The sequence below is a fragment of the Neodiprion virginianus genome, chromosome 2, assembly GCF_021901495.1.
Source record: "Neodiprion virginianus isolate iyNeoVirg1 chromosome 2, iyNeoVirg1.1, whole genome shotgun sequence".
NCBI classification, from domain to species: Eukaryota; Metazoa; Arthropoda; class Insecta; order Hymenoptera; family Diprionidae; genus Neodiprion; species Neodiprion virginianus.
In genome coordinates, this window is record NC_060878.1 from 26,115,887 (window position 1) to 26,142,445 (window position 26,559).

The window sequence follows — 26,559 nt, forward strand, 5'->3', positions numbered from 1 at the left end:
AAATTTGTTGTACAAAAATTTTTCCGTTCTCTGCGAAATTTTCTGGTCTCGTTCATTTTAAATTTAGAAACCAAGCAGCATGATATCAAGAATAGAAACGAATAATAAACTCTAGAAGAGTATCAAAGAAAAAGTTGTGTGTTGTAATAATACTTGTAAGTATTTACATACTCTTTGACATTCATCTTCGGTTTGTTATTCATTTTCGTTCCGAATGCCATGCTATTTGAATTCTGAATTTCATCACGGAATTTCCTGGGCAAAGAGAAATAATTTAATCTTGGGTTCGTCTTCAATCTTATTCTGAGTACCATGATATTTATCATGACATTCCAGTCGATAGCGCCAAAATGCCTCTCGTAATGATTCGTGTATTACTAACTTCTCGATCGTAAGAACTGCACTTTATTGGCAATCTCTTTTTTCTTTTTGGCATCGAATATTAAAATTTTACAATAAACAGCAAAAATTTTCTGCAAGTTATTCAGATTTGACGTTACGCTGATCTGAAAAATTTTCGAACTACCGAAATCCAAAGTTTTCACGAATCTCAGAGAAGATCACTTGATATAAATAATTAGTATAAAAGCACGAAAGAGGTTTAAAAAAATTGTATTTTTGGGTTCTGCTTAATAGAGAATGCACCATACACCATTCCGTGTTCTTCTGTATATTCTTTTCCGAGTCAGTAATAAACAATTCAGTAATCGTAATCAGACAAAATTCCAAATGAAATGAAGCCTGAAATTAAAGGCTAGCTTAATGTTTATACAAATCATCCTCATATTAGATTATTGATCAAAATTTAGTTACCGAAAATATAAAACGTTTCCATAAATAATCATAACAACTGTGGAAATAGATTGTTTTCGGAAAAAGAAGCCAACACTTTCTCCCCAATTACGTCGCTATAACCGCAGGCCTACCAGAACTGCAAGCTGACAATGAAACGTAGATTCTAGGTACGTAGGTGAAAAATATCAATACGCGATGCCTACTTGTTGACCTGAATTTCCTACTTTCGACTTCCGGAAACTTCATAAACTAGGGCTTTGATTTTTCCCCGTATCTGTGCTTCGTGCTACCGTTATAGACCATCAATCATACCGACCTGCAGCACACACAGTTCATTAATCATTTTCAACAAAAATCAAAAATTAGAAGCGTTAAAGGTTTGTGTCCGTCAGATTCAACGAATGATTTTCCGGGTCAAATATAACCGCTCGAAAACTTCAAGGGAACTCTGTAATTCATCTTTCCTCGAATTAATTTAAATTAGTCAAATTCTCGAACTTTAGTACCGGACAGTTTTACTTCAAGAAGAGATATAAGCAGTCATAATATTGCAGACAGAGTTTTCATTGATAGACAGACGATGAACACAAATTCACTATAATTTGTACAAACTTGTTGTCAAAACAGAGGAAATTTCTTCGTGGTATATAATTATATCGTACATTCTTTTCATCTTTCTATCGAAAACTGAAAGGAGAAAAAAAATCTCTAATTGGAGCACACAGAAATGATTGGTTAAATTTATCACATCTGTATTACGCGGATGAGGATAATTCACTGAGTCTTTTTTTTTTTACAGTAACAATTCGGTATTAACATTTGTTGATTAGAATCAATATCGGTGCAATGTTGAGAAATTGGATATTCAACGCTGTCAACGTAATGAAAGGAATTAGTGTTTCAGTGAAATATTGATGAAAAATAATCTTCCGAATAAAGTTATCCGCCATTGAATGAAATCGAACTGATCTACTAGATTTTTAACAATTTTGAAGCAATTCGAAACGAAGCGTTGATATTTAACAATAAGCTCTCGCTTGCAACTTTATGATTTCCTGTTTCTTTCCATGGAAAATTACATTTCAGAGAACCGTTGAATTCGATATCTGTTACGAAAATTCGATACCTACGATCCGATTGATTGTAATTCGATAAACCAGGTGAATCTGGCGCTCAACAAGAGATTCTTTTCAATATTATCCCAGTCCGAAGCCTCTGGTTACATTCTAATCTCGTTCTTCAATTTCACTCACGTTTGGAAATAACGGTCGGTTTTTTCACCCGCAATTAAGTCTTACCCTCAATTTAAATTTCTCCGTCACTCGCCGATTTCATCGCAATTCGATTACACCGCGTTTACCTGGAGGATGAACTGGATCAGAGAAAACAAAAATAGTCGGCTTGTTTTCCATTTCGACCGCAAAGATTGAAAGTCACGCTAGGCGTCCCTTTCCAGACTCCAGCAACGAAATGTTTCACCTCTAATAATTGGCAATACTGTTAGATATTTTGAAGACGGACAGACAGTCAGTACACAAGTGCGAGAGACTCAAGAGGGATTATAGTTTCAAGTTCTGTTTACGTGTCCCGGTCTGCTGTAAAAGTACGAGCCGCCGAAACGAGCCGTTGAATCAAGTTCACCCTGAAAACGGTGAGTGCAATTAAAATCAGGACTACGAGAAAGAAAGTAGGGTGAAAAAAGCCCTGAGCCAAGGAGCAACGAAATTTGGCTTTTATAGCGCGAGTGCCAAGAATTTTGCGAGGCTTTAGAACAGTGCTTGTAGTTATTACATCGATATTAATACTAATTGTAAGTAACAAGCGCGCTGGTTGACTGTAGCCAATATTATTTGGTCCAACATGATTTTATGGTCGATCTCGAATCGAGAAAGACGTTTGCCGGGGAAACACTGTGAGACACTGAAAGAAAGAGCCGAAGTAGAGAAAACGGCGAGAGCAGTAACTTCATCTGGTTATTATTGATGATTTAAACGTTTTTTAAATTTTGAATTCAGTTTTTTTTTAATATCTCGTAATTACCACCCACGAGGTTCGAGGGAGAAGATTTTTATAAAAATGTCGAAGAATATGATCGAATTGAACGCACGATGATCAAGTTGATTGATTCGGATAGCCGAAAAGTATTCCACCGATATTTATTAATCAAGTTTGAATATCGAAAATCAACTTAAATTAGTCGATTTAATAACGATCTTAGAAATCACTGATGTGAAACAAGCATGCATGTATTTCAGCAGCGGCACTATTGAGAGGTTGTGCCGTACAAAGAGAACCAGTCACCACAGTTATTGGTCTTGATAAACGATTCGCTTTCAAAGTTGAACAAATTTGACAATTCAGTAATATAATAACTCTGAAATTATTTTAACTAGGCTTCGGTAGAATCAATTTTTCCACAATTAAACGCCAATAATTTCAGCCACACGTAATACTGTATAATCATCATTTCAAATTCACAAATTGATCTCATTGTCAGTGGAATGTTTCGATATCTAAAACGATGCCTCAATTAAGTGGCAATTTCGAGATCCATTCACGGTATCAAATTATATTACACGCATGTACCAGCGATCTGAAAAGTGAATAGCCTCTTGGCGCCGGGTCATCGTCCGCTGTTGGTTTGTTACAATAGAAATTCTGCTTCCCTGCTATTCTCCAATTTCAAAATATCCAACGTCGTTAATCACAACGGCCACAAGTTGTGATTGTTTGAGGTAAATAATCGCAAGGAGTTAACGTTACAGCCAGCGAAAGATAGCCGAGGTACGAATGTTGTTTCAACTTTGAATCGTGTACCAGTGATTAGTTCTATACGTCGTTCGAAATGTCTTGCAGGAAAATAAACCCGATCCCTGCTTCTACGCACACATTGAACACACAAATGGACGCAAGTTTGTACACGTAACAAGAATCCGCGGTGTTTATTACACGTTCACAGTTGAACTTTTGTGTAGAACCTTTGACATTATACAGATTATACGATATCGACGGAGAAAGAAAAATTTCCTCTCTTCCATTAGTCAATTCAAAATCGCCATTTGTTGATCACCATCAATATCAGTGAGATGGTGAACCGAGAGAAATCTTTAGTTCCGGTTATCGCTCAGTCTTTAATTATTTAATTTTTTACCACAATCGAACAATATAGTTCTAGGTACAAAATGAAAATTAGTTTTCTAGTATCCGTTACTATTCTTTCTCATTACGATCACTGTTACTATATTTTCTTGCAACTGTTGCGAAAATTTAATGCTTGTGGAACAACAAATTGACGTTAAAGCCTTGTTTAACTAAAAAAGTAGAGTAAACCTCAGAAACTGATTTTGCGTTGCAATTACCAAAAAAGGATCGACAATAACGCAAAATGGTTAGGCGTACCTCATTTTTCCTAATTCCAACGATACTCAAACAGTTTTTTTTAACGATACCTGTTTTACTGAATTCTTCTAGTTACTATAACAAATGAAATTTTTCTCCGTGTGTAAAATCAAATATTCAGTAATTTTACCATAATATAAAACAAAAAATTTCACTCAGTTTGTGAAAAGTAGTCTTTTGAATAAAGTGAACCCATCGTATAGAGTAACATCAAACGAGTCTACGAAATCTATTCAAAATAGGATATCGATGTTTAAACTTCTTTTAAATAATTTTGGTATTTTTTTTATTTTTTCACCTTTGACGGCGGCTTCACAGCGTACGAATATAACGCGCGATTACATTGTAATAAAATTGATCAACACCGTCAGTTTTTTGCCGAGAAATTTTCTCGATAATTTCTCATATAATATTTGGAAATAAAAAGAAAAAAAGAAAAATTCTTCCGCTGCGACATTCTTAAGACTGTTATACCTATGCAGTGACTGTAATTTGGTATAAGGGAAACATTCTTTCCTCAGTAACATTAAATCGCAGTAAAAGTCGCATTAGCATCTGATACTCAATCAAACTAACTTCCGTTTCTTCGTACGCTGTTTTATATCTTTTTCTTTGCACAGACGTTAACAGGCGGCCCGTTATTTTCAAGACGCAGAAACAGTGGCGCGTTTCATCGATTTCAGGCTTGTGTAACATTGTTGACGTTAACGTCAACGGTGAGAAGGCGAACGAACAAGTTTTCACCTACGCCTAGAGCTCGTTGATACGAGTGAAATTAAGTCGTATAACAGGATTTACAACCGTTACCGATATCGGTGACCTTGATCTTAGTTTGTTTGACGGTATTCCTTAATTTGTGTAAAAAAAAGTAAGGATACAAAAAGCTGCCTCAAATATCTAAGGAAATACCCAATTTTAAAATCAGGGCCAATCTAATTTTCTATTTCACTGTGTAATAATATGACTGAGTTATTGGAAATAAATATTCATATCTAAAAATAATCAGACTGTATGATCAGATCTCGAGAATTCTTAGGTTCGATCACCGCTAAGTTTATCCGCATGAGTTTGTTTGTAAATCAGTTATTGCAAAGTGCCGAAATGTTTTAATTTACTTGGGAAAATGTGATCGTACAATCAGGATTAGGTAGAATTTCATAAATAATCTTCTACATGATTCGAACGCCGTATTTCAATATTAAAAATACTTCCGATTCATCATCATTACATTCCGTGCATGATGTGAAAAATTTCTCATCCCCTGACCAAATGTTTATTTGCACTAATTTCTTAGTTAAATATGAAAATTAGCCTCGTGCGGTATGAATTTAAATGAACTTTAAGCGTTATTTAACACATCGACGCTTTCATTTACGAATTTTATGCATCAGAGCTTTTTGTAGAGCGTTCATTTCTTTACGAAAATATTTATTTACGATAACTTTAGGTACATTCTTCAACGAGTTATAAAATTTCAATTTTTCGTTGTTAATTCGAAAGCTTTTGAGCACCTGGGAGCATAAGAACTCAAAAACAAGACTATTCAGAAAGTAGTGAAATGTTTTTTGATCAATTGTGCAGAACATCAGCATGTCGTCAGGACCGCGTTTGAAGTCAACGGTTGTTTTGACATCGCCGAAGAAGATGAGCCCCGTAGAAACTTCGACAAATCCTGATGCAGAGGGCGGTCAGAAGACAGAGAAGGACATCAAGAAGGAGGGCGCAATTAAAAGGCTAAATTTGATCGACGCGAACATTCAGCAATCGACTAAGAGCGATGATCGCGCGAACGTAGTCTCAGATATGCAGATGAAAACGTCGAAAATGGTGCATAACGTATGTGGCAAACTTCAGAGGATGAAGATAAAGGATGCGGGACAGTACCGAGCGACGAAGGAAGAAGCCGGGAAAAGTTCAGATCCCGAAGAACCGACTCAAAAAACTATGAAGCCTGCTTGTAAGGGAGGAGAATCGGAACTCGATGAAAACGGGAATAAAAACGCAGATAAAGAAGGGATGTAGAAGAAAGAAGGGATGAATAATGAATCGGTCTATCGTATTCTGTATCTTCCATTGCAACTGCGGAATTTTTATTTTCAAACCGCGTCGCCTTCAAACTTCACAGAATTCATCTTGATCCCTTCTTACTCTGCGCTTCAATTTTAGTTTTCATCTAGTGACGATCTTTCTTTCTTACAGATGACGAAGATCCGAAGCTACCAAGGAAAGAAGATCGCAGAACTGCGCGATTGGCAAAGAAGATATCAAAATTCAGCGCGAAATTCATGGCGGCAGCCAGAGAATTAGGAGTCGTTGACCGTAAGTTGTTTTGGAATTGAAAATCTGGTGTTCTTTCAAGTTCGAATGTATGTGTAATACTTGGTTTCGTAATATCTTTCAACATTTACTGCGATCCATTGAAACTCCATGAAACCACCGTGAAATTTTTTATTTCTTACGAATCGTGAATTTCCATTGTGAAGTTGAGTGCAATCCTGTAAAATCTTTGGAAGCCCTGTGAAATATCTTGAAATTTATTTCCATTTTCTGAGATTCCTTCAAGCCGGATGAAATCTTTTGGAATAACGTGAATTCTTTGAAGTTTCAAGAAAATTTGAAAAACCTATGACTTCCAATTTTGAATTTCACAGCAATCTTACAAAACCACATAGAATCCGTTAAAGTGTTTTAAGCCACATGAAATCTTACTATTTCAGTATGAGTTCCATCAAGTTTTGTTACAAAGTGATCAACCTCTTTAACGTTATAATTTATTTTTTTTTTTGTTTTTTTTTTTAACTCAAAATACAAACGGAATCAACAGAACAGTCAGAACGTAAAATCGATTATCAATATCAATTCGGAATATTTTTCAAATTCAGTTTGATCTTAGCGCGTGATTATCTGCAGAAAAAAATTAACATCGTAATATGCAATCTGCGGGAAATATTCCCTCTTTTTCCATTAATTTCATGCTAGGTGGAAACTGTTGTTCAATTTTACGATTAATTGCGACTTGGAATAGAAAACGTACAACGGAGAAAAACGAGTGAACTTGAAAGCTACGCAGTCTCGCGTCGCGAATTCTAACAATCTAATTACTCCTAGCTCAGCCTCAGACATGTAACTCATTAAGGCAACTCGTCCTTTCGCTGGGGAATCTAAATATTGTGATGGGGGATTTGGCTTTGTTAACTAAAGACGGGTAAATACTGCATTATGTAATTTAACTTTAGAACTGTGAAAACATTTGCGGGATATAAGTATTGCATCAAAACTAACGCTAACAATGAGTAAATTAATGAAACTTTTCGGGAGTTCTGCGGGATATTGAATAACGTTGTGCAGCATGTACCTGCAAAATTATTTGACAAATTATTTTGAAAATGTTTCGATATGACCTGCACATTATCAGAAAGATCCACTACGCCCATTTAAAATCTGTAAAACAATACAAATTCTTGGAACAACTGAATCTTCGTAATTCTAGACAAATTTAAGTGGATCTTCTGAAACTAAAAGCGTTCTGAAGTTACATTGAAATAGGTGTTTTCGAACAATGAATGTTGCGAAGGTTATGAAATAGCGTGAGTTTTTTTTTTATAGAATTCATGGAAAACTGTTGAAAAAATTTTGTGAAGTGTTGTTATATTTTTAAAAACCGTGAACCATTCGGCTTGCGTTCAAACGTTTCATCGTTCTCCAAATTCTCATGACCCTTAACCCCAATATGTCACACCTCGATAGAATCGCATAACGGTCGCATGGGGTCAAATTCACCCCAGCTCCAAAAAAGAGATATCCTGCTTCAACAACGAGTTCTAAGAACCTGAAAAGAATATCTAGTTATTGTTTAAGTATGGCAAAAAAAGTTCTCTGAGTTTTCATAGCCAAAATCAATTGTTCAAATATTATACAACGTCGGCAAAGTTAAGGTAAAATGTAAAAAAAAAAATGTATACTGATTTGTTTCTTTTTTTTTCTTTAGAGTAAACAAACTATGAAAGTTTATTTCTGAACTGTTCGAGAAGTTTGAAAAATGTCTGGGGTGAAATTCACCCCCATCGACCGATCAAGGCCAAGTAATCTGTCTGAACTAATTTTTTTACGGAATCATTGCGCGTACGAATACTTTTGAATACTAATTCCGTATAAAAATTACAGTCTTCAAAAATTTAATTCAAACGTGTCCTTCGAAATTCATGAAGTGCGTTTGAAATCGTCGAAGAATTTAATCAAGTTTCTTAAATCTGTGTAAAGTTCGCAGGCTCTTCGTGAGAAGATTCAGGAAATATTTCTACAGTTCGTTAAATCTGTAAACTTCTGCTGAAATATCGCATAAAATTTTCGAAGTGTGTGCAAATATCTGAATTTATGATATATCTAAGATTCTGCAATGTTTTTACGAAACTCTGACGTCCGTTGTTCGAAAAAGCATACAACTCTTTACGTTTCCATTTGTTTTCATTATACCTACGTAAATTTGACGCGAAACAATTTCACTGCAATACGACACCGATTTCTAGATAGCATAAAACTGATTGTGAAGGTCGCAGCATCAACGTTTATTACTACACCAGCAAACGACGATAACCTTGTGCCACCAATTGCAGTGAACGAGGACTACAATTCAGATTCTGATTCCTCCTGGAGCTTGACCAACTCCTCGTTGTGTTCAACCAGCTGCTCGTGTTCGGAGAGCTGCACAACCGATTATTCGTCGTGTAGCTGTTCAATTTGCTGCTCTGACGAGGAAAGCAGCTCAACTTCAGACACTGCAGACGCGTCGACTACGGATTCGTCGTCAGAATCGAGCACCAAAAGCGCGTCTTATTCTCTGTCATCCGATAATTGTACCGACTGAAATTTTTAAATTGCGCTTTAAGATTTTGATATTGAATGTTGGATAACAGACTACATCAATTCGGCTTTCTGCCTGAGTAATTGTTGCTTCGGATTTTGCCAAGATTTCGGGAGTACTTGATAAGAATTTTAAACGATCATTTTCGATAATTGAAAATTTGTTAGAGTAACAATCTGATGATGGTCATTGATCGGTGTATTTACTGTAATAATCAAATTTCGATTCCCTGTGATTGTACAAGAAAGGGAATTAAAACGAAAAATATGTAATCGAATAAATACAACGTATATGATATTTTACCCTGTTAGAATATAACGGTGATTTTTACATGTGTGAGGATTTTTGTATCTAATTAAATGCGATCTCTTTCGTGCTGTATCCTGTGATTTTGAAATAGATAATTAAGCTTGTATAATCGTGTGCTGTAAATCAGAATATATCGTTTATTAATCAAACATAATAAATAAAGTTTGTTTTTAATTCATCGACGAAGTGATGTCAGGTTTCACGCTCTAAGCAAAATTGAATTCTAGCTATCACGTTTATGTATAATTCAGTCTGTCGTCATGACCGAGAAGAAAACGTGTTATTATTCATACTGTAAATAATTTTCGGAATCCTCAAAGCGAAGCCAAGATGCTGAGAATCAGATGTGACACCTAGTGCCGGGAATACACGTACACCGAAAGGAAAAAAATTCTTGAACCTCATTATTGTAAATGGTAAAACGTTCAATTTTCTCACGATCAGAGTTGTACCAAAGAAAATCTCGTCACTGTAATTTGGAGGAGAATGCGTTACGCCAACTTTGAAAAAGGAATTCGTAATTCCGAGAAATCTTAGCTAACGCAATAGAAATTGTAATCCAAGCAGTTTATCCTATTCTATAAATAGATGATAGGTGAGCTTCGCACCTATACATACATATATTCCCAGTCACTGATCGCCCACGGCGTCACGAGAAATCCAATTCTGTCCTTCCACCCACAGTTCCGTCGCTTCCGCTTCCCCTCGCTTTCTCTTTCCACTTCTCACATTCATTTCTCAATTTCAGGCCCTTACATCAATCTTTGGATATATCTCTTTGTGCTTGCGGTACCTGCGCAAACACGCTCGTCGAGAGGACCGAGATACTACATTACCTGTAATTGCCTCTCAAATTGCGGTCTTTCATTCATCCGTTTGCTAATCTAACTTCAGGAACCACTGAGGTCGAGCTTTAACGATCGATTCAGCCTGTCTGGAATTATATGTCACTCTCGATTCATGTTTTACTTATTTTGAGATAATTTACTCATTACACTTGGCGTGAGCTTTTTTCAAACGTTCTTTGTCTCTTTCAGAAATCATTTATTCGCTATTCGGATTTGGATGAAATTGAGTTCAATTTTCGTCCAGCATCGCAAGATCAACGTCGTCGCACCGATCCTCCGAAAGACATGTGCAAACTTATTTCGAGGGTTCGAAGATACGCCAGGAACACGAAAACCACGACGTAAAAATGAAGGAAAAATCGTTCGCCGAAACGTTGTACCTCGTACGATAAAACGTTGCGTGTCACGTGCGCGAGATGGGAAAAACAGAAGACGAAAAGAAGAATTGAACGCCTTCCAGAAATTACGTGCTTCTTCATTTGTACGTATAATTTCATCCTTTTTCTCTCTCTCTCTCTCTCTTCCGTCGGATCTGCAGCACACGAAAAGCAAGCGGCGGGTAGCATGGGCGTAAATTATCGCCAGCTATTCGGTTTCGCACACGTTTCTGTATTTCCGATGACTCGCGTTCGGGGTTAATGAGCGTCCTACAAGTTTTTACTAATCTAGGAACGAAATTCGTGATTTTTGGGATCTAAGCTGGGGGGCGAGAGGAACGCGAGTTAGAAAAATTGAGGCGAGGGTGGTCGTGAAATCGGGCCCGGAAAATTTTCCGCAATATCGGACGAATGTACGTCTGCGCGTCGCGCCGTCGGTTCGGGTCTATATAAACGACGTCGAGCGTCGCGACGCCGTCAGACGTTGGGAACCGCGCACCAATGAAAATGCGATGCCGAAGCTCAGCTGGCAGGCAGGTAAACACAGTGACGGGATGATTTTCTGAGTGACAGTTTTACCATCGATAATCGCGTCCGATGACACAATTATATTTTCGCCTAAACGAGCAATAATTCGGACAATAATCTACAAACAAACCACTCGTTACGTGTGATTGAACATTATCCGCAAAACTGATTTTCCCGGGGCCGGTTGTGATTGCTGAGGAAACGAGGCGCTTATACTCGAACCTGTGTCGACAATGTAAATCAATTGTTTCTAATATCAGTGCAGTTTCTTGGAATACCCCGTCGACAAGAGGCTATTCAAAGGTGAGTTGGGATTGCCAATACCAACGCTATTATTATCGTAAGTTGAAACTGCAACTTGCGAAAAACAAGAGAGATTTGGTCTCGTCACGAAGAAGTCTAAGATGTTAGTAAAACACCGCAAAAGTTCTTTTTTCTGCGTTATAAGTTGTTTACGAATATCGAGTCGGCGTAATTTTTCTACTCCAAGCCCGTTTTTTCTCTTCGTAGTTTGATTGATCAGCTTTCGTCCTAGATAAATATTCGCTCTTTTACACGGTTACCGTAACCAAAACAAGGTTCCATTTTCAATAGGCTAAAGTTTGTAAGGTTATTGCAATGATGCATCTATGGAAAAATTCGTTATTTCACGACTTTAAGATCACTCGAAATTTAGTAAACTGTTAATACAGCGTCAAAAAGCTCAGATTTCGTAAATTCAACTTCTTCAGGGATTCCAAAGGAGCGAAATAAGAATTTTGATTTCAACGTTTCGATACGTGAACATTACATTTTCGGTACCAACGACACCATGATCAAATTTCTTTCACCGTCTTGAACAGACCGCGAAAGCTGTTCAATTTTCGGGTGACTGCGGTGAAGAATGCGAGCCGGCGTTGATCGACTCGCCGGCACCAAAGGTAGTTTGGAAATGGCATTAAGTGACGTTTAGAAGTTGCAGAAATTTCACTCGGACGCATCTAGATTCGGTAATACAGTCCGATAATCGCATTATACCGACGTCAGACTTGTGTTATAAATAGAAGTTGTACATCCAGGAATCGACCAACCCTGTCCTGGGTCAGACGAGAGTCATAACTGTCGAGCCATTGACATTATGGGAGGTCATTGAAGGAGCTGGTCGAATAAATGGATGAAAATCAATCATCTTCGTGAAGCGTCCAACGTTATTGATGATCGTGTTGGGGTTTCCTCGAAATTCAAGCCGAGTAAGACTCGGCTCTCGCATCGTTCACGTCACTCAAAATTGCGAAAGACCCGTCATTCAAAGTTGAAACACAAAATATGGTTAGATATTTCGGTTTCTTTCACCTTATTCACCGTCCTTTCAAAGTCTGGAAGGATGGCATTCGAGCCAGGCGACCATCTGGGTATTTTCTATCGACCACGCCCGTGCAAAGGTCTCGAGTTTGAACTGTAAAACTTGCAGGGAGGTTGGAAGTGGCGGTATAAGCCAGCCGAGGGGGGCAGGAGGGTGGAAAAGTGTAAGGGTGCACGCTGGCTGAAGTCCAGCTCAACAAACGAGAGCCAGCCGAGTTGAAGTAGCATTGATCGCCCCTCGGATGAGCTAAGGGTACTTTTTTCCGACTTTAGGTTCCACCTGACGTCGCAAAAAACTTACCTCTCCGCGCTCGAAGTTCTTTTTCCATTACTTGTTAGCGCTAGATTTCTCTCTGATGCGGAAAATGCGCTGTTTTCAAAAAGCCGTTGCAAATCCTGACAATTTAATCAGTCCAATGATGCAATCCGTACGTAACTGCAAGATTGTAATTTATTCATTTCCTCCTGCATGCAAGTAGCATGTTTTTACAGCGATCGGTGAGCTGAAAAGAGTTTCAGAAAGTCTGCGAATAAACCTTTATTTTTAATATTCGTATGACTGCAGACGTTTTTCCGTCGGTCTCATAAGCGAAGTTTTTTAACAGACTTGATCTTTTCGTGAATTAACTTACCTCATGATTTATTGAAGACCCTTTAAACCTCACCGTGTCTGATATTTACGGACAAATCCTATCGGCTCTCATTTTAATTTAGTTTTAATCTCTAAGAAATTAATTGCGATTACAGAGATTTTTTAATTAAAAAATTGAACAGCTCCGATTACTCAACTCTTGGGATTAATAGTACGAGGGGATACGATTAATTAATCAAAAGTAGCTTAATCAAGTACGATCGCTATATTGGATCTAACGCCAGCTGTTTTACGACTGAAAAACATTTAGGGGTGAGTTTCGAAAATTGGAGGAATTCGAAATTGTTCGGGGAACGTGTTTAATCGAGACTTCATTAATTCAGGCTTCGTTACAAATTGTTAAACGCTCTGCAGCGTTGCGAAATTATGAAAAATAACCGATAGCAAGAACTGTGTGAATCGAACCAGAAATGGAATCGTCTCGTTTTTACGACCACCGATCGATCGATGACGTCTTTCTCAATTGAGAGATTTGTTCGATCTTCAATCATTTGCCCAATAGCTGTGTAAAACGAATATTAACGATTTGCTTACTTCGATCTCATCTTACGAAGGTTTCAAGTTGTTTCGCATTTATTTTGTCTTCGAATGTTTTTTTTTCCGTTGATTTTCTTTTTTTTTTTATCAAATGGAGTGAGTAACATCAGATGTTAAAATAATATTGATAGGTTGAAAAGCCAGAAAAGAAGTGTTAATGTGTTGACATGTCAAAGGAAGTTTTTCAGCCATGATAATTGCGTGTATGACGATTCTTCGGATCGATCCAAACTCATTGCCAATTTAGCTATAAGGCTTGTTGTTTTTTAACAAATGACGTGGATAGGGTTACAGGATGTTGTTGGTAGAACCCTAAACAAATTTGTTTTCTCGGTGATTACCACGGTGTTTTTCATCTAGGCTCAATGAGAAGAATCAAATGAAACAACCGTTTTTTCACATTTTATTACCACGGAATATTTCTTAAAATAAATGTCTAATCAAATTCCGGTATTAATTACCTATGTAATTTTAATTCATCAACGAACACATTCAAAACAGAGTTTCCAGCGGTCGAGGAAAGAAGGATGAGAAAAGGCTGAAAAAAATTGTTTCTTATTATTCAACACATGTAAAGCGTGCAGATAATGGCCAAAGCTTTCGATTTACTTTCCTTCTATATCTTGGCCGATCAATGAACGGGAAAAAAGATGTAAAATCTTCTTTCCTTTTTTTATTTTGTCTTCGTCCGTTGCGACGACATCACTACGTATCCACGCGTATCTGCTATTACCGCTATTTTAAGACAAAACATACGCTCATAGCATAAAAATATTTTGAATGATCAAAGTACGGCGATAAATAATTTTTTTCCGTACGATTTAACAGTGCCGGTGTTTCTTTTTTCATACATACATCTCTTTTTCACACACATCGGTAAGATAGAATAACAAACATATCGCCAAGTTTTTGCCGCAGAATGAAGAAGCTCGTTATAAACAATCATTGTCGGAATATATTTCATTGCGTGCTCGTGGTCTGTCTGGATTTTATCGCTTTCCCATATTTTTTTTTTTTTTTTATTTTCACTCTTTACGGCTGCTGGATTTCATGACGTCACAACGATTGAAAATTTCGTTACCCTACTCGTGATGTATTGACAAAAGTCTGTTCGGTCCTTTCGCGCTTCGACTGGGAATCGATATCGTGTAACAATCGCGTGCGTCAAACGCACACAGCTGAACGTAAAATGTATAAGCGTGACGCACATGCCGGCAATTCTTGCCTTATACTTGGAAAATTGGTTCATTTGCCATGCATTGTGTCGCCTCGTATCTCATTTCGACATATTAAACGACCTGTGTCTGGTTTTCCGAAGAAGCAAACCCGGCTCTATGAGATGAATATTAAATTTTTTCAATGCTAAAGCTCTGACACGCGGTATCATATTGAGGATTTTTTTCTGGGATCTTCAAGGTTCGGATGTTCGTGTTTGAAATTATTATCCGAAGGCATGAATATTTCGCAATAAGATCAGTCATTCACAAAGCTGTTTCTGAAGATTAGCCGTTACCGATTAATCGTCAGAGTAGAAGATTTTTTATTGACAAATTCATCGCAAACAATTCGGTAACATGTGTGTAGATTAGATAGCATGGAGATGAACGATCTGCAATGGATTTAATGATACACGCAAAACAAGTGAACGGAAAACGACAGGTGTCAGTGTGTTTGTAATTGTTTTTTGCATATTTTTTTTCTGTGAATCGTTTGGAAACTACACGTTTTAGTTACAACCGCAACAAATTAAACAGGCACGTAAGAACGTGGTCTGATTGACACGCCAAGGAGAAAATATTATGGCAATTGATGTACCTAAACCAAATTTCGATACCTACACCTTTTGCTCAGAAAAAAATTGTGATGTGGTAAGGCTATTTTTATACCCAAAGCTCGGATTCACGAATCAGGCACATCATATGTCCGGTTTAGCTATGATTTCAGTTCCATTTCAGGGTTAATATTCCTTCAAATGATAATAAATTATTCATGATCAGGGCATAAATTGTATTTTCCGTTCAAGAATAACGCGATTGAATAAAGAGTAGAAAATTTCTTACAACTAGCTTTTACGTTACATGTAATTCGCAGAATGGTTATTGTATACTAAATTGATCACAAAAAATCATTCGATACTATAATTTACGTAAAAGAATTTTTTGTCGCGAAGTCTGACATGAGATTGGACTTGTTTTCAGCGTAATTACGTCAGTTGAGTCAGTGCACTTAATTGGTTCTGTTATTAATTCACGAAATTGTTTCCAATGTTAATTGTTTCCAATATATTCAACTTTACTGAAAAAAATCTTTGTATTCGGTTAATTTTATTCTAAAAAACATTATACAAACTGTGGAGAAAAATCTGGTGCTATTAATAAGATTTTTAAAAACGAAACACAATTGTTCATTGATAAATACGGGTTCTTGTAAGCGAAACAAGAATATTCTATTCCTGATTCGGGTATAATTTTTGAGACGAAACTAGTAACGTATTCAAAACTCACTGCGAGCTCAAACATTGCTGCAAAATGGATATATTATACGTGATTGAGGCTCATTTTTTCTGGGTACTTATAATATTGTCAAAACATATGGGCGAAATAGTTTTACCCTGACACATATCTACATGAATTTACGTATCGACATATATAAACCTTATGTTCATTTCGTAAAATCATAGATTTGTCAAAGTTAAGTATTCGTTGTTTCGAACAAACAGACCGAACGATTTGTGGACCAGAAAAGACCAGCCGGAGATAAATGTGTATACTTCTCGTTGCAGATGAAGCTTCACGAAAAAAAAGAGTCGGGTATTCACCGCGTGCAGGAAGTCGCCCTCGAGGACTTGGACCTCACTAAGGAGTACAACGTGGAGAAGACGCTGGGCGAGGGTAGCTTCGCGAAGGTGCTTCTGGCAAGGCACAAGCGAACGCAAACCCGGGTTGTCCTGAAAGCTGTTCACCAGGAGTTGACGTCGGAGAAGGACTTCTACAGGGAATTCCACTACTCGTACCATCTGAGCCCACACCCGAACATCCTGAGCTCGTACGCAGTGGCCTTCAGAGCCGAGAACTGCTACGTCTTCGCCCAGGAGTACGCGCCGTTTGGCGACCTCTCGGGGAACGTTAAGGCCGGGGGCCTGTCCGAGGACGTGTGCAAAAGAATCGGAGGTCAGCTGGCATCGGCGCTTGATTTCCTACACTCCAAACAGCTGGCGCACCGCGACGTAAAGCTGGAGAACATCCTGGTATTCACGCACGACATGTCGAAGATAAAGCTCTGCGACTTTGGTTGCACTAAGAAGGAGGGAACCCTGGTGAACAGGATACGATGCACGTGGGTGCCGTTTTTACCACCGGAAGTCTACGAGGTGATAAAGAACGAGCGGTACACCTGCAAGCGCAGCGCCGACTGCTGGCAGTTCGGGATTGTGCTCTTCGTTTGCCTGACCGGAAACCCACCATGGCAGAGCGCGGACCTTATCCAGGACCCCGACTACTCGGCCTTTCAGCGTTGGCTCAAGCGAAGGACGACCAAGATCCCCGCTACGTTCAGGCGTTTCACACCCCGGCTGCTCCGGTACTTCAGGCGGACATTCGAGCACAAGCCCGAGAAGCGGGCGAACGTCACCGAGATCAACAAGTACCTGAAGGACTCCTGGTGCGTCAACAAGCTCAGCCATAGCGCTACATCCACTTCCGTCGACGTTAGCGAGAGCCTTGCGAGGCGGGGCGACAGTCTGCTTTACCTCGATACGCTCGTCGACGACAAGAACAACATCGACGAGAACAAGAACAAACTGAGGAAACTGCTCAACAGCTACGGCCTCGAGACCACCGTCGATCAAAAGGTCGTCACCAAGCGGATCTGGGAGTGGGTCATGCAGTGCGACTCCAACATCGGTGAGCCCGGGCTGATCGGCGGACTGAACTCCGAGCCCATGTGAGTGCTGGCTGGGCCATCGAGATCGGTCAGCGAACCCAGCCTCAGGGTTGACGCGAAGGTGCCTGTGATCGAGTCGAGTCGTAACGTGCGCGAACGGCAGAGATTCGTTGTTGCCAGTCTGGGCAGAACGAAAATCAAGTACCACAAGTACGTCGAGGGGTATCAGAGCACAATTGCTCCAGCGCATTTGTCGCTACAAAACTTGGTATATATGTAGTTTTTAACAGCTGTCAATTATGCGTGGTAGGGGACGAGTAAGTCGTCTATTACTACAGCTTGATAGTTACGATCGATTAAAATTGCTGGGTTGGCGAACGTGCCGCGAGTTATTCGAAGTGATCCGAATTGGGTCGAACCGTGAGTGACACGTGACTCAAGTATGAGTGAATTTCAAAAGCTGAATTTTCAGTTCTCCTGCTTCCAGCCTAGATGGAATTGTGACCAAACTGTTCTTGCCGTCATTCTGTTGAGCAGCAAAAAACGCGCTGTAGCCAATTAGGTCTGGAAATAAGCTTACCTTCGAAATAAAATCGCTAGTGTGGCAATGGCGGCCATCTTGTTTCACCTTCCGGCTTCTAAATTCGCTCGGAAAAATTTGAGAAACATTGCTTTCCACCCCGTGAGCCAAATTTTTACCAAACGCCAAACATTCGAACCGATAAATTCAAGTAGATGTCAGTAACAATGATGTAGCACCACTTCGTCGTTACGATTGATAAGTTAACAGGAGTTTTTTTGGTAGCTCCGGTCGTTTGCCAAACTATGCATCTTTGAATAACGAAATACAGAAGTAGATGCGTGAATGACGGTTTGATGTTACGAGTAGAATTGCACCAACGTTCAATTATACTTTTAAAATTATTGTACATAGATATTACGAACTTGGTTGACTCTGCATCGGATGATGACGTCTTCTCACGCGTGAATCGTCTTGCGACACCGCGATGAGAATGGTTATTATTTTTAATGAAATGATGGGAACATTCCCACTTTTCCTCGTGTATTCTTCACTTCCTCGGCCGAATGAACAAACAGGTATTTTTGTCAATGTATTAAAAGTCCGGCGTCTAAGGAGCGCGTACCTACCGACGTCGGACTGATAGAGACAATAAATAACATTTCCATGAAATTTACTTTCTAAGATGATAATAGATATAAATGATAACATTGATAATCGTATTGATACAATATAACATTAATAGGCGTAGTCACGGCAATGATAATAATCGTCGCGTTAGTGTACAGAAATATTTGTGGTAGTAGCGGTATTTTATTAGAAATCGTTTAATCGTCAACAATCAAAATTCCACAAACACAGCAACAATTTTCGACATGCAAATGCTTTACGCACGCAAGGCTTCGATCCTCAGTCATCCGACTCTACGGAAATTAAATAAAATAAAACAGAAAAATAGAGGGGGACAAGGTTAGGCAAGAGTGAAAAAATAAAAGGAAATCGATATGTTTTCATTCGATTTTTTTTTTTTTTTGTTAAAAAAATTTACCCTGTCAAGTTAACGGTGACTTTTACACGTACATGACTCTAAAACTGATACACTACACGATGATTTAGAAACTATAATACACGTTACCCACTGAAAGCAGAGTATTACTATGACTGTGCGAGTAGCGTATTCGTATAGGAAAAGTGTCTAATAGAGCTAAATATGGTAGAAAAAGAAGTGAAGAAAAATTATTTGGCAACTGCATCAAGTGCGATAAATTAAGGCGTGCATTTATAGCCAGAACAATGGCGACTTCCTCGCCTTACATATATTCTTGTAGTAATTTACGATGCCCTTAGGAATTAGGCAATATATAATACATGTATATTCATGTACGATATATACAGCATATATATATATATATATATATGTGTATAGACTATAGACACATGCGGTAGCGTGTATATTACATATTTATATACATGTATATAAATGATATATGTTTAGGAATCATATAAGTTTAAAAAACGGTGTATATAATTAATTGTGAACGATAAATTATTGATACGCGAGTGTATGAATACGTAGACGTATATAAAGACGGTGATTAATCAAATTCGGAGACTTGTCGCATTTGTTAATCAAAATTTGATCCGCGCATAAATGTGTAGATGCAAAAGTCAAACGATAGATAAAGAGTAATGAAACTGCTGCAATTCACGGAAAAAACCGTGACTTGAACAATGTCCTTGGACTATGTTTATATACGTGTATCGTATTTCATGTTGCATATGAGAATCACGTGAGGTATACGTATTAATTTGTTACTTCGGTCGAGTGAAATTGAATTCTGGTGCACTTGTAGATTGAATGGGATTCTAGTCAGGTATGTTAATGTGACTAGCTGATAGCGGAAGTGATATACATATATATGCACTTACAGCGAGGAAATGGGTTATTTATAATCGTAGCGATAATTTAATTTACAACTATTGTTTAGCCATAATTCATTCATTCGTTCATTCATTCATTCAATCACTTATTCTATATTGATCGATGAATCATTCAATTTATTCATCGCGCAGTGATTTCTCGCTGTGAGAAACGTAGGAATAAATCGAATTCGCAACTGGCACGTTTCTATATTTATACGTTTATATAGAAGCGAAGTGAGCATATGTTTAGATACTTTGTGTATAATATTGTTTGATAACATCAGATATTAAAAAAAGATAAACAGCTGGTTGCCATCCGACGACTTGGCCTTATCCTAAAACTATAAGTAAGATAATGTACAGTGTGTACGTCACGATAAACTATTAAACGAGATTAGTGGTCTGACAATGTTTTGGGCTTAGTTTAATTGAAAATATCTACGTAAATACATACGTGCGTACGAATAATTTGACGAGAGGTAAACATCAATACATATTCGGGTTTTCATTGTTTTTGTATATAATTGAAATAAACGTTAATATTGTATAACGAAAATGCTTAGAACACCATAAATCCTCATTTTCATTTTTCTCTTTCCATACCCTAGTCTGAAATGCATTCAGTCGGCAAAACTATTCGTCTCTGGATAATCATAGTCGAAAAGAATTCATCAGAAAACACTTCGTTTATTCGGTTGAAGCGCGGTTGCGAAATCGTTAGATCAAATCCTGAGCTTCCAAAGGCTTTTCGCAAGAATTCATAAAATTTGGTCGCACGGGTGAAATTGCATTGACTGCGACATTTTTACTGCATCGGTGCCGCGCAGCCTTTAACAATATTCAAAGAGACTGACGTCTTACTCCGTCGGTAATAACTGATTTCAGCATCCTCTTAAGTCTGGCCGTTTAACACGGTATTTTAGACCAAATTATATTCGTAACAATAACTTAATATCCAAAAGATTTACAGGTTCAAATTTCCCTCTATTTTATTCAATTTCATACGATACGTTTCAAGATTCGGGGCAATTCCTTGCGACAAACGATCGTCTTTCTTGTTCGAGAGAAAAAATCCCGTCCACCAAATTAACGAGTAACGGTGTTTGAAAGTTCATCAAGCCGGGGAAAAAACGACACAGCTCCCTAACGCCTCGTCGCAGCGTGGGTACAGGAATAATTAGAGTACCGAAGCAAGAACCACTTGAACGGCTGACGTCGAGCCGGACCCTGGGGATGCCTGGGGAAAGTCTCGTCGCCATGACGACGCAGCCTGGATACCCGGGCTCCCGACCAACCACCCACGAGAATCCCCAACTTCACCCGGGGCGACGCAAAAAGTCATTTCCGGCTTCAGGTGTGGGTAGGGCCAATTTTGCTCGTGTTGCATGAATTACTCCATGAATTTTTGATCCCGGAAATTTGTTACAGTAACTAGAACGATTCAGTAAAACAGGTATCGTTGAAAAACTGTTTTAATATCGTTGGAATTGCGAAAAACGAGGTACGCGTACAATTTAGACTAGGCGGTAACCGGAACTAAGAATTTCTCTCAGTGTACCATGGATTTAGTTTTCAGGCCGTGGATGCGAGAATCGATCGCTGACGAATGGATTTTCCAACACTACTGATAGGATTTGGATATTTAATACAGATTTTCCCCGATGGATTGATTTGATTCTCATGGAATCCATGCAATCGTGAATTATAGCCATTCGAAGTTTAGAATCACTTTTTCATTTAGCCCTCATGTACGTTGATTCTTTTTTATGAACGATAAAATTTTCGCACATTATTTTCACCAATCAAAACGTGGTTGTTCATCTTTAAGGGGTAACGCCACTGTAACGGTCCAAAAAAAAAGGTTTTTTCCCGAATTTTTTGCTTCCAAAATTGAAAGTAATTGAAAAAAAACTTTCAAGGGTGTTATCGGGCATACATTAAACTTTGTTATCAAATTTTTTTACAGCAAAAAAAAACAAAATGGCGGTTTCACAGCCATCTTCCCGGGGCATGTTTTGCTTGCAGGGCTCCGCGGCACGCAGCACCACTAGTGCACTTTTGAATCTAGAACAAAAAAAAAAAAAACCAGCAATCTAGAGGGTTATAGCTAGAGAATGTCGATCGGATTTTAAAAATTATCAATTTTTGTGGATTTGGCGTGCGTTTGAAAAAAAAAATCGATTTTTGACGAAAAACCGGCTAGTTTTTTGTTAATAAAAAATCAATAAATAAAGTTATTGAAAATCCCGATCGACATTCTCAAGATAATGTTAATGTTCACATCTGGTCAAAATTTCAAGTAAAAAAAATGAAAATTGTTCGAGTGATGCTGCGTGCCATTTTGAAAAACCGTGTTTCGAGAAAAACGCGTTTAAAGTTTTGCGAATAGTTTTTTATTGGAAAAAATAAAAAAGAAAGGTAAAAAAAAATTTTACCGTTAGTCTGCAATCCCAGCACCATACATTTGTCCTTCAATGGCCAAATTTTCGTCTTCTTCGACTTTCCTGGTGGATTTTTGGAGCGCGCGCGCACTTTTTTCCGCGTCGCTCAGAGATGTCTCCGCGTGCGTAATGCGTTTGGCGTCGGCTTCGATGCAGAAATTATATAACTGTACACCAATTTCCACCTCCAACATCTTGAATATTTGAAGATATAAATTTGAAAAACTGGTAAATTCGAAAAATTAACGATGGAGCCAGGAATCGAACCTGGTATCTAGCGATGCTTTACCGGAGCCTTACTCCACTAGACCACCTAGCCGCCCTGACTCTGATGTCGTTAATTCCTCTCATCACCAGATAGTTCAAATTTGTTTTCTTGTGCTGTTGTATGTGAATATCTTGTATATATATCTTGAATATTTGCAAGACGTTGGTAAGGCTGCCATTGAATGTGCAAACAGCGATATCCATCGCGATATCTAAGACAGTTTTTCCGCTTGAAGATGATTTGGGGGCCAAAAAAAAATTTTTCTCGCACGGGACCTTTTTTTCCTTATTCTAGAGGGTTTAAACTATTTTTGAAGCCAATAAAAAAAAAATCGATTTTTCAAAAAATTTACAGTGGCTATACCCCTTAAAGTGTATTTATGCAACCGGGCTTGATTTCATAATTTCATTCGAAAATAAGTAGAATTAAAGTAGCGGTGAATTTCAATATTTTCAAATTTCGTTTATACAGTATTTACGAGATTGGTTAATTGCAGATAATACAGTCTTAAATGTGAATAACCTTCGGGAACTCTTGGTTGGAGCATGGCAAAAAATGGCTCGTCAAATCGTCATTTCTGACTTTGAATAATTTTGCGGTTTACGTGGAAAAAAAATTCGAGTCTGTTATTCCGTATTTTCGTCTCGATATTCTTGCATGTCGGATGTTACGATTCAGAACGACAGTAACTTGCAGATATTGAAACAAGCAAAACTGTTATTTCAACCTTCAGACTGCCGGGATTTTGGGAGCTTTATTCCTCTTAGAAGGTCTCAAAATGTTGTGCTTTTATCTTATGTATAACATATGTTGAGTCCTGATCACAGGCAAAGACTATATTGAGAATTTCCGCCTGTATGAAGGTTAGTTGATTGAAAAGCTAGTCAAATATCGCCTAGGTTGTAAAATTTTAAAGATAATATTTGATTTTTGCACGAAAGTGAAAAACGAACTTCAAGCACCATTTCAGAACGCTTTATCAATCCGCATTAATTTTCTGTTTTTTTTTTTTTGAAAATGTTGGCTGAGTAAATCGGGTTTCACGCACATAAGATTTTCGTCTCGCAGACAATTCAGTGTTCGATTTTCACACCATCCACTGTCGGCGGTTGGATATCTCCTTCAAGGCAGAACGCACAAACGTTTTTGGCGGTGAGCCAAATAGAAAACTTCCAAAAAGGGATAACGAATCGTTTTTCACTGCTCCTGTACAAAAAATAACGCCTTAACTTAGCTTTCAATTTGATAAACGTGATCGCAAAATTAATTTTCAAATATTACCTTGAAAATTATATCTGTTGCTTATTTCTTAATAACATTCAAACCACTTCTGGGGAAAAATCCCATTCAATCTGTGATTGATAATCATCTGTTTCGCAGTATTATAAATCGTGATAGTCCACATTGTGAGTATAAAAATATAATACATCGATACGATTTAGTCTAATCCAAAAAGCAAAAAACACCTCAAACATTCCAGTTCAAAGACGAAGGTGTTAGAGCCGAACATATGTTCAGCCGAATTTAGATTCAATTTCGTTCTACATCGAATAGCAGAAGTGACTTTCACCCTAAATTGCGCGTTTCGCTGAATTGAACGTCGCAGTGATCGTCGCAGTCAGCCCCTGCTTTACGAAAATCACGTGTCCCTGGGGTGGAATCCACGTTCTCCTTTGAGAACGACGATCAGTGACCTGCAATAAATGGTCTGCGACGTTGATGGCAGCTGGTAGACATATTAGAAGTTTGGAGACTCACTGAGAAAAATTTCATTTGTTACGTTGACTGAAAAAATTCGGTAAGACAGGTATCGTTAAAAAAACTGTTCAAATATTGTTGGAATTACGAAAAACGAGGTACGCCTAACCATTTTGCGCTGTTGTCGATCCTTTTTTGGTTATTGCTACGCAAAATCAGTTTCTGAGGTTTACTCTACTTTTTTATTTAAATAAGGCTTTAAAGTCAATTTATTACTGCACAAGCAACAGTTGCAAGGAAATATAGTAACAGTGATCGTAATGAGAAAAAATAGTAACGGATGCCAGACTTTCTGGTAACGGCTAGAATACTAATTATCATTTTGTACCTGAAACTATATTTTTCGATTGTTGTGAAAAATAAAAATAGTTAAGGACTGAGCGGTAACCGGAACTAAAAATTTCTCTCAGTGCAGGCTGTTGTAGCTGCACCGAGAATCGCTCTAAACGAGACAAAGAGAAGAACTGAAAAGAATCCCCGGCATGTCAGTAGGCTATGTTCATTCCAGTCAGATTGGTGAATAATTTATTTTCTGTAAAATTTATTGGTAAAACAAAATTTTTTATTTTATTAACATTCAATTGAAAAGTATAATATACATATATAATTCATATTCTGTTGTTCCTGTTGCTGTTGTTACTATTATCATTATTGTTGTTGCTGTTGTTGTTATTATTATGTATAAGCATATATATGTGTAAATATATACATGTATGTATAAAATCGAGCCAAGTACCACTTACAAATGTAATTTCTTTTCTGGATTTTCAATTTCATTAGGTAGCAGTTATCAATCTTCACTTCTTCTATCTCGCTTGGAAAGTTACAACAAGTTTCAATCATACTTTTATTGTAAATTAACAGACATGTACTTGGCAGTAGTATGTGATTTGAATCTTCTTTTTTTTTATAAAGGATGAGAGTATTTAGAGAATTTTTTTTTTTTTTTTCTTGCGTGAGGTGATCATGTGCATACATTTTTTAACAGAGCAGATATTTTTGGGGCCAATGACCACATTTTTAATGTACTTGACGAAAGGTTTTTGCACCAGAGATGCTTTCTGGGGAGATGTATTTATAACATGGGGTATGACGTATGATGCGCAAATTTGTTTTCGTGTTGAAAAATTTCTTGAAAATTCTGTAACTTGAAATTGAACCGTGGCGCATTTTTTGGGATGATGGAATCCCTGACTCGAATGACTAAAGATGAATCCATTGACTTATTGTTCAAAGTCTTTTCAATTAAAACGTCATCTGTTGTTCGATAAGTACTTGTACTAACAATAAGTACTAAATGACAAAATATATTGTAATAGCACACTTTTAGTATTTCGTTATGAACTAATTAATGGTTACGATCGTGACTCTACGTGCTTATCAATTTTCGCTCAAATCTCAATCTCGCATATAAAATATCTTTTGTCTGTACAACCGTAACGTCCCAGTCCTCGATAGCCATGGCCAATTCGGGTACAGAAACCTGAACCGTTAGGTTCACCTGCTGTCCAGGGTATAGACGACAGGATCGATCCTAAATTACCAATGTTCGTAGACGTTAGACATTATCCGACTCTGTGTTTAAAAATTATCAAAGGCCATTGCAAGTCTCGTTCATTAGCTTACCTGTTCTAAAGTCAACCCAATCCTTGGATTCGTACATGAGAGTTATGCCTACGTGCATGAATTCACCGGGCGATAAAAGTAAATGGGCGACGTCGAACTTGCGCCACGAATCAATCACCGCCAAGTTTCCACCCTCGTCGACGCATTTCTTCGCAGCAATTGGCCACTCCACCAATTCGTCACGATGATGCTTGAAGGCTACTCCGAGTTCAGGGAACCTTACATAGCCATCCGGGAGCATCTTTCCCTTCGGTGATGATTCAGTCACACATGGATTTGAAGTCGGAGTTGTGTCGTAAAACAAGTCAGCCGAGTTTTCCGCATTGGAGACGTTCAGATTTTCTGATTGAACCGACGTGAGTTTTGAATCCAAATTTGAGCTGTTCGTGCCTGGAGATCCCGGGATGACGAGATTACACACGAGCTGCATCGCAGGCAGCGTATAAGATATCATCGGTGCCATCTTTGCTTCCAACGTTAACTCTCCAGATTCA

At 38.1% G+C, this 26,559-nt stretch overlaps 3 protein-coding genes across 4 annotated transcripts; 2 read left to right on the forward strand and 1 right to left on the reverse strand.

Moving 5' to 3' along the window:
* Window positions 1-2,182: 2,182 nt before the first annotated feature.
* LOC124297652 (uncharacterized) lies at window positions 2,183-9,505 on the forward strand. 2 transcript variants are annotated; one of them, XM_046748904.1, is made up of 4 exons: window positions 2,183-2,446; window positions 5,776-6,151; window positions 6,394-6,513; window positions 8,744-8,815. In XM_046748904.1, exons 2-4 carry the CDS (start codon window positions 5,785-5,787, stop codon window positions 8,785-8,787), a joined length of 531 nt encoding a protein of 176 aa, XP_046604860.1. In that variant the 5' UTR covers window positions 2,183-2,446; window positions 5,776-5,784; the 3' UTR covers window positions 8,788-8,815. The 2 variants fall into 2 exon arrangements, with proteins under 2 accessions (XP_046604860.1, XP_046604859.1); XM_046748903.1 differs by having other exon boundaries at window positions 2,191-2,446; window positions 8,808-9,505.
* A 1,575-nt stretch (window positions 9,506-11,080) lies between these two features.
* On the forward strand, window positions 11,081-20,381 carry LOC124297650 (serine/threonine-protein kinase meng-po). Its single transcript, XM_046748901.1, has 2 exons — window positions 11,081-11,420; window positions 16,430-20,381. The coding sequence occupies exon 2, from the start codon at window positions 16,430-16,432 to the stop codon at window positions 17,591-17,593; it is 1,164 nt and encodes a 387-aa protein (XP_046604857.1). The 5' UTR covers window positions 11,081-11,420; the 3' UTR covers window positions 17,594-20,381.
* Window positions 20,382-25,537: 5,156 nt separating this feature from the next.
* On the reverse strand, window positions 25,538-26,559 carry LOC124298071 (uncharacterized). Its single transcript, XM_046749642.1, has 2 exons — window positions 26,066-26,559; window positions 25,538-25,973 (listed from the first exon to the last, which is right to left on the reverse strand). The coding sequence occupies exons 1-2, from the start codon at window positions 26,526-26,528 to the stop codon at window positions 25,831-25,833; spliced, it is 606 nt and encodes a 201-aa protein (XP_046605598.1). The 5' UTR covers window positions 26,529-26,559; the 3' UTR covers window positions 25,538-25,830.

Excerpts from the sequence above, each read along its gene's own strand:
- LOC124297652 (XM_046748903.1), top strand. The coding sequence starts at position 5,785 with ATGTCGTCAGGACCGCGTTTGAAGTCAACGGTTGTTTTGACATCGCCG. Across the intron at positions 6,152-6,393 it reads AAAAACTATGAAGCCTGCTT|ATGACGAAGATCCGAAGCTA; the intron begins GTAAGGGAGGAG and ends TCTTTCTTACAG. Across the intron at positions 6,514-8,807 it reads AGAATTAGGAGTCGTTGACC|TGAACGAGGACTACAATTCA; the intron begins GTAAGTTGTTTT and ends CACCAATTGCAG.
- LOC124297650 (XM_046748901.1), top strand. The coding sequence starts at position 16,430 with ATGAAGCTTCACGAAAAAAAAGAGTCGGGTATTCACCGCGTGCAGGAA.
- LOC124298071 (XM_046749642.1), bottom strand. The coding sequence starts at position 26,528 with ATGGCACCGATGATATCTTATACGCTGCCTGCGATGCAGCTCGTGTGT. Across the intron at positions 25,974-26,065 it reads TTGGGTTGACTTTAGAACAG|GATCGATCCTGTCGTCTATA; the intron begins GTAAGCTAATGA and ends TTGGTAATTTAG.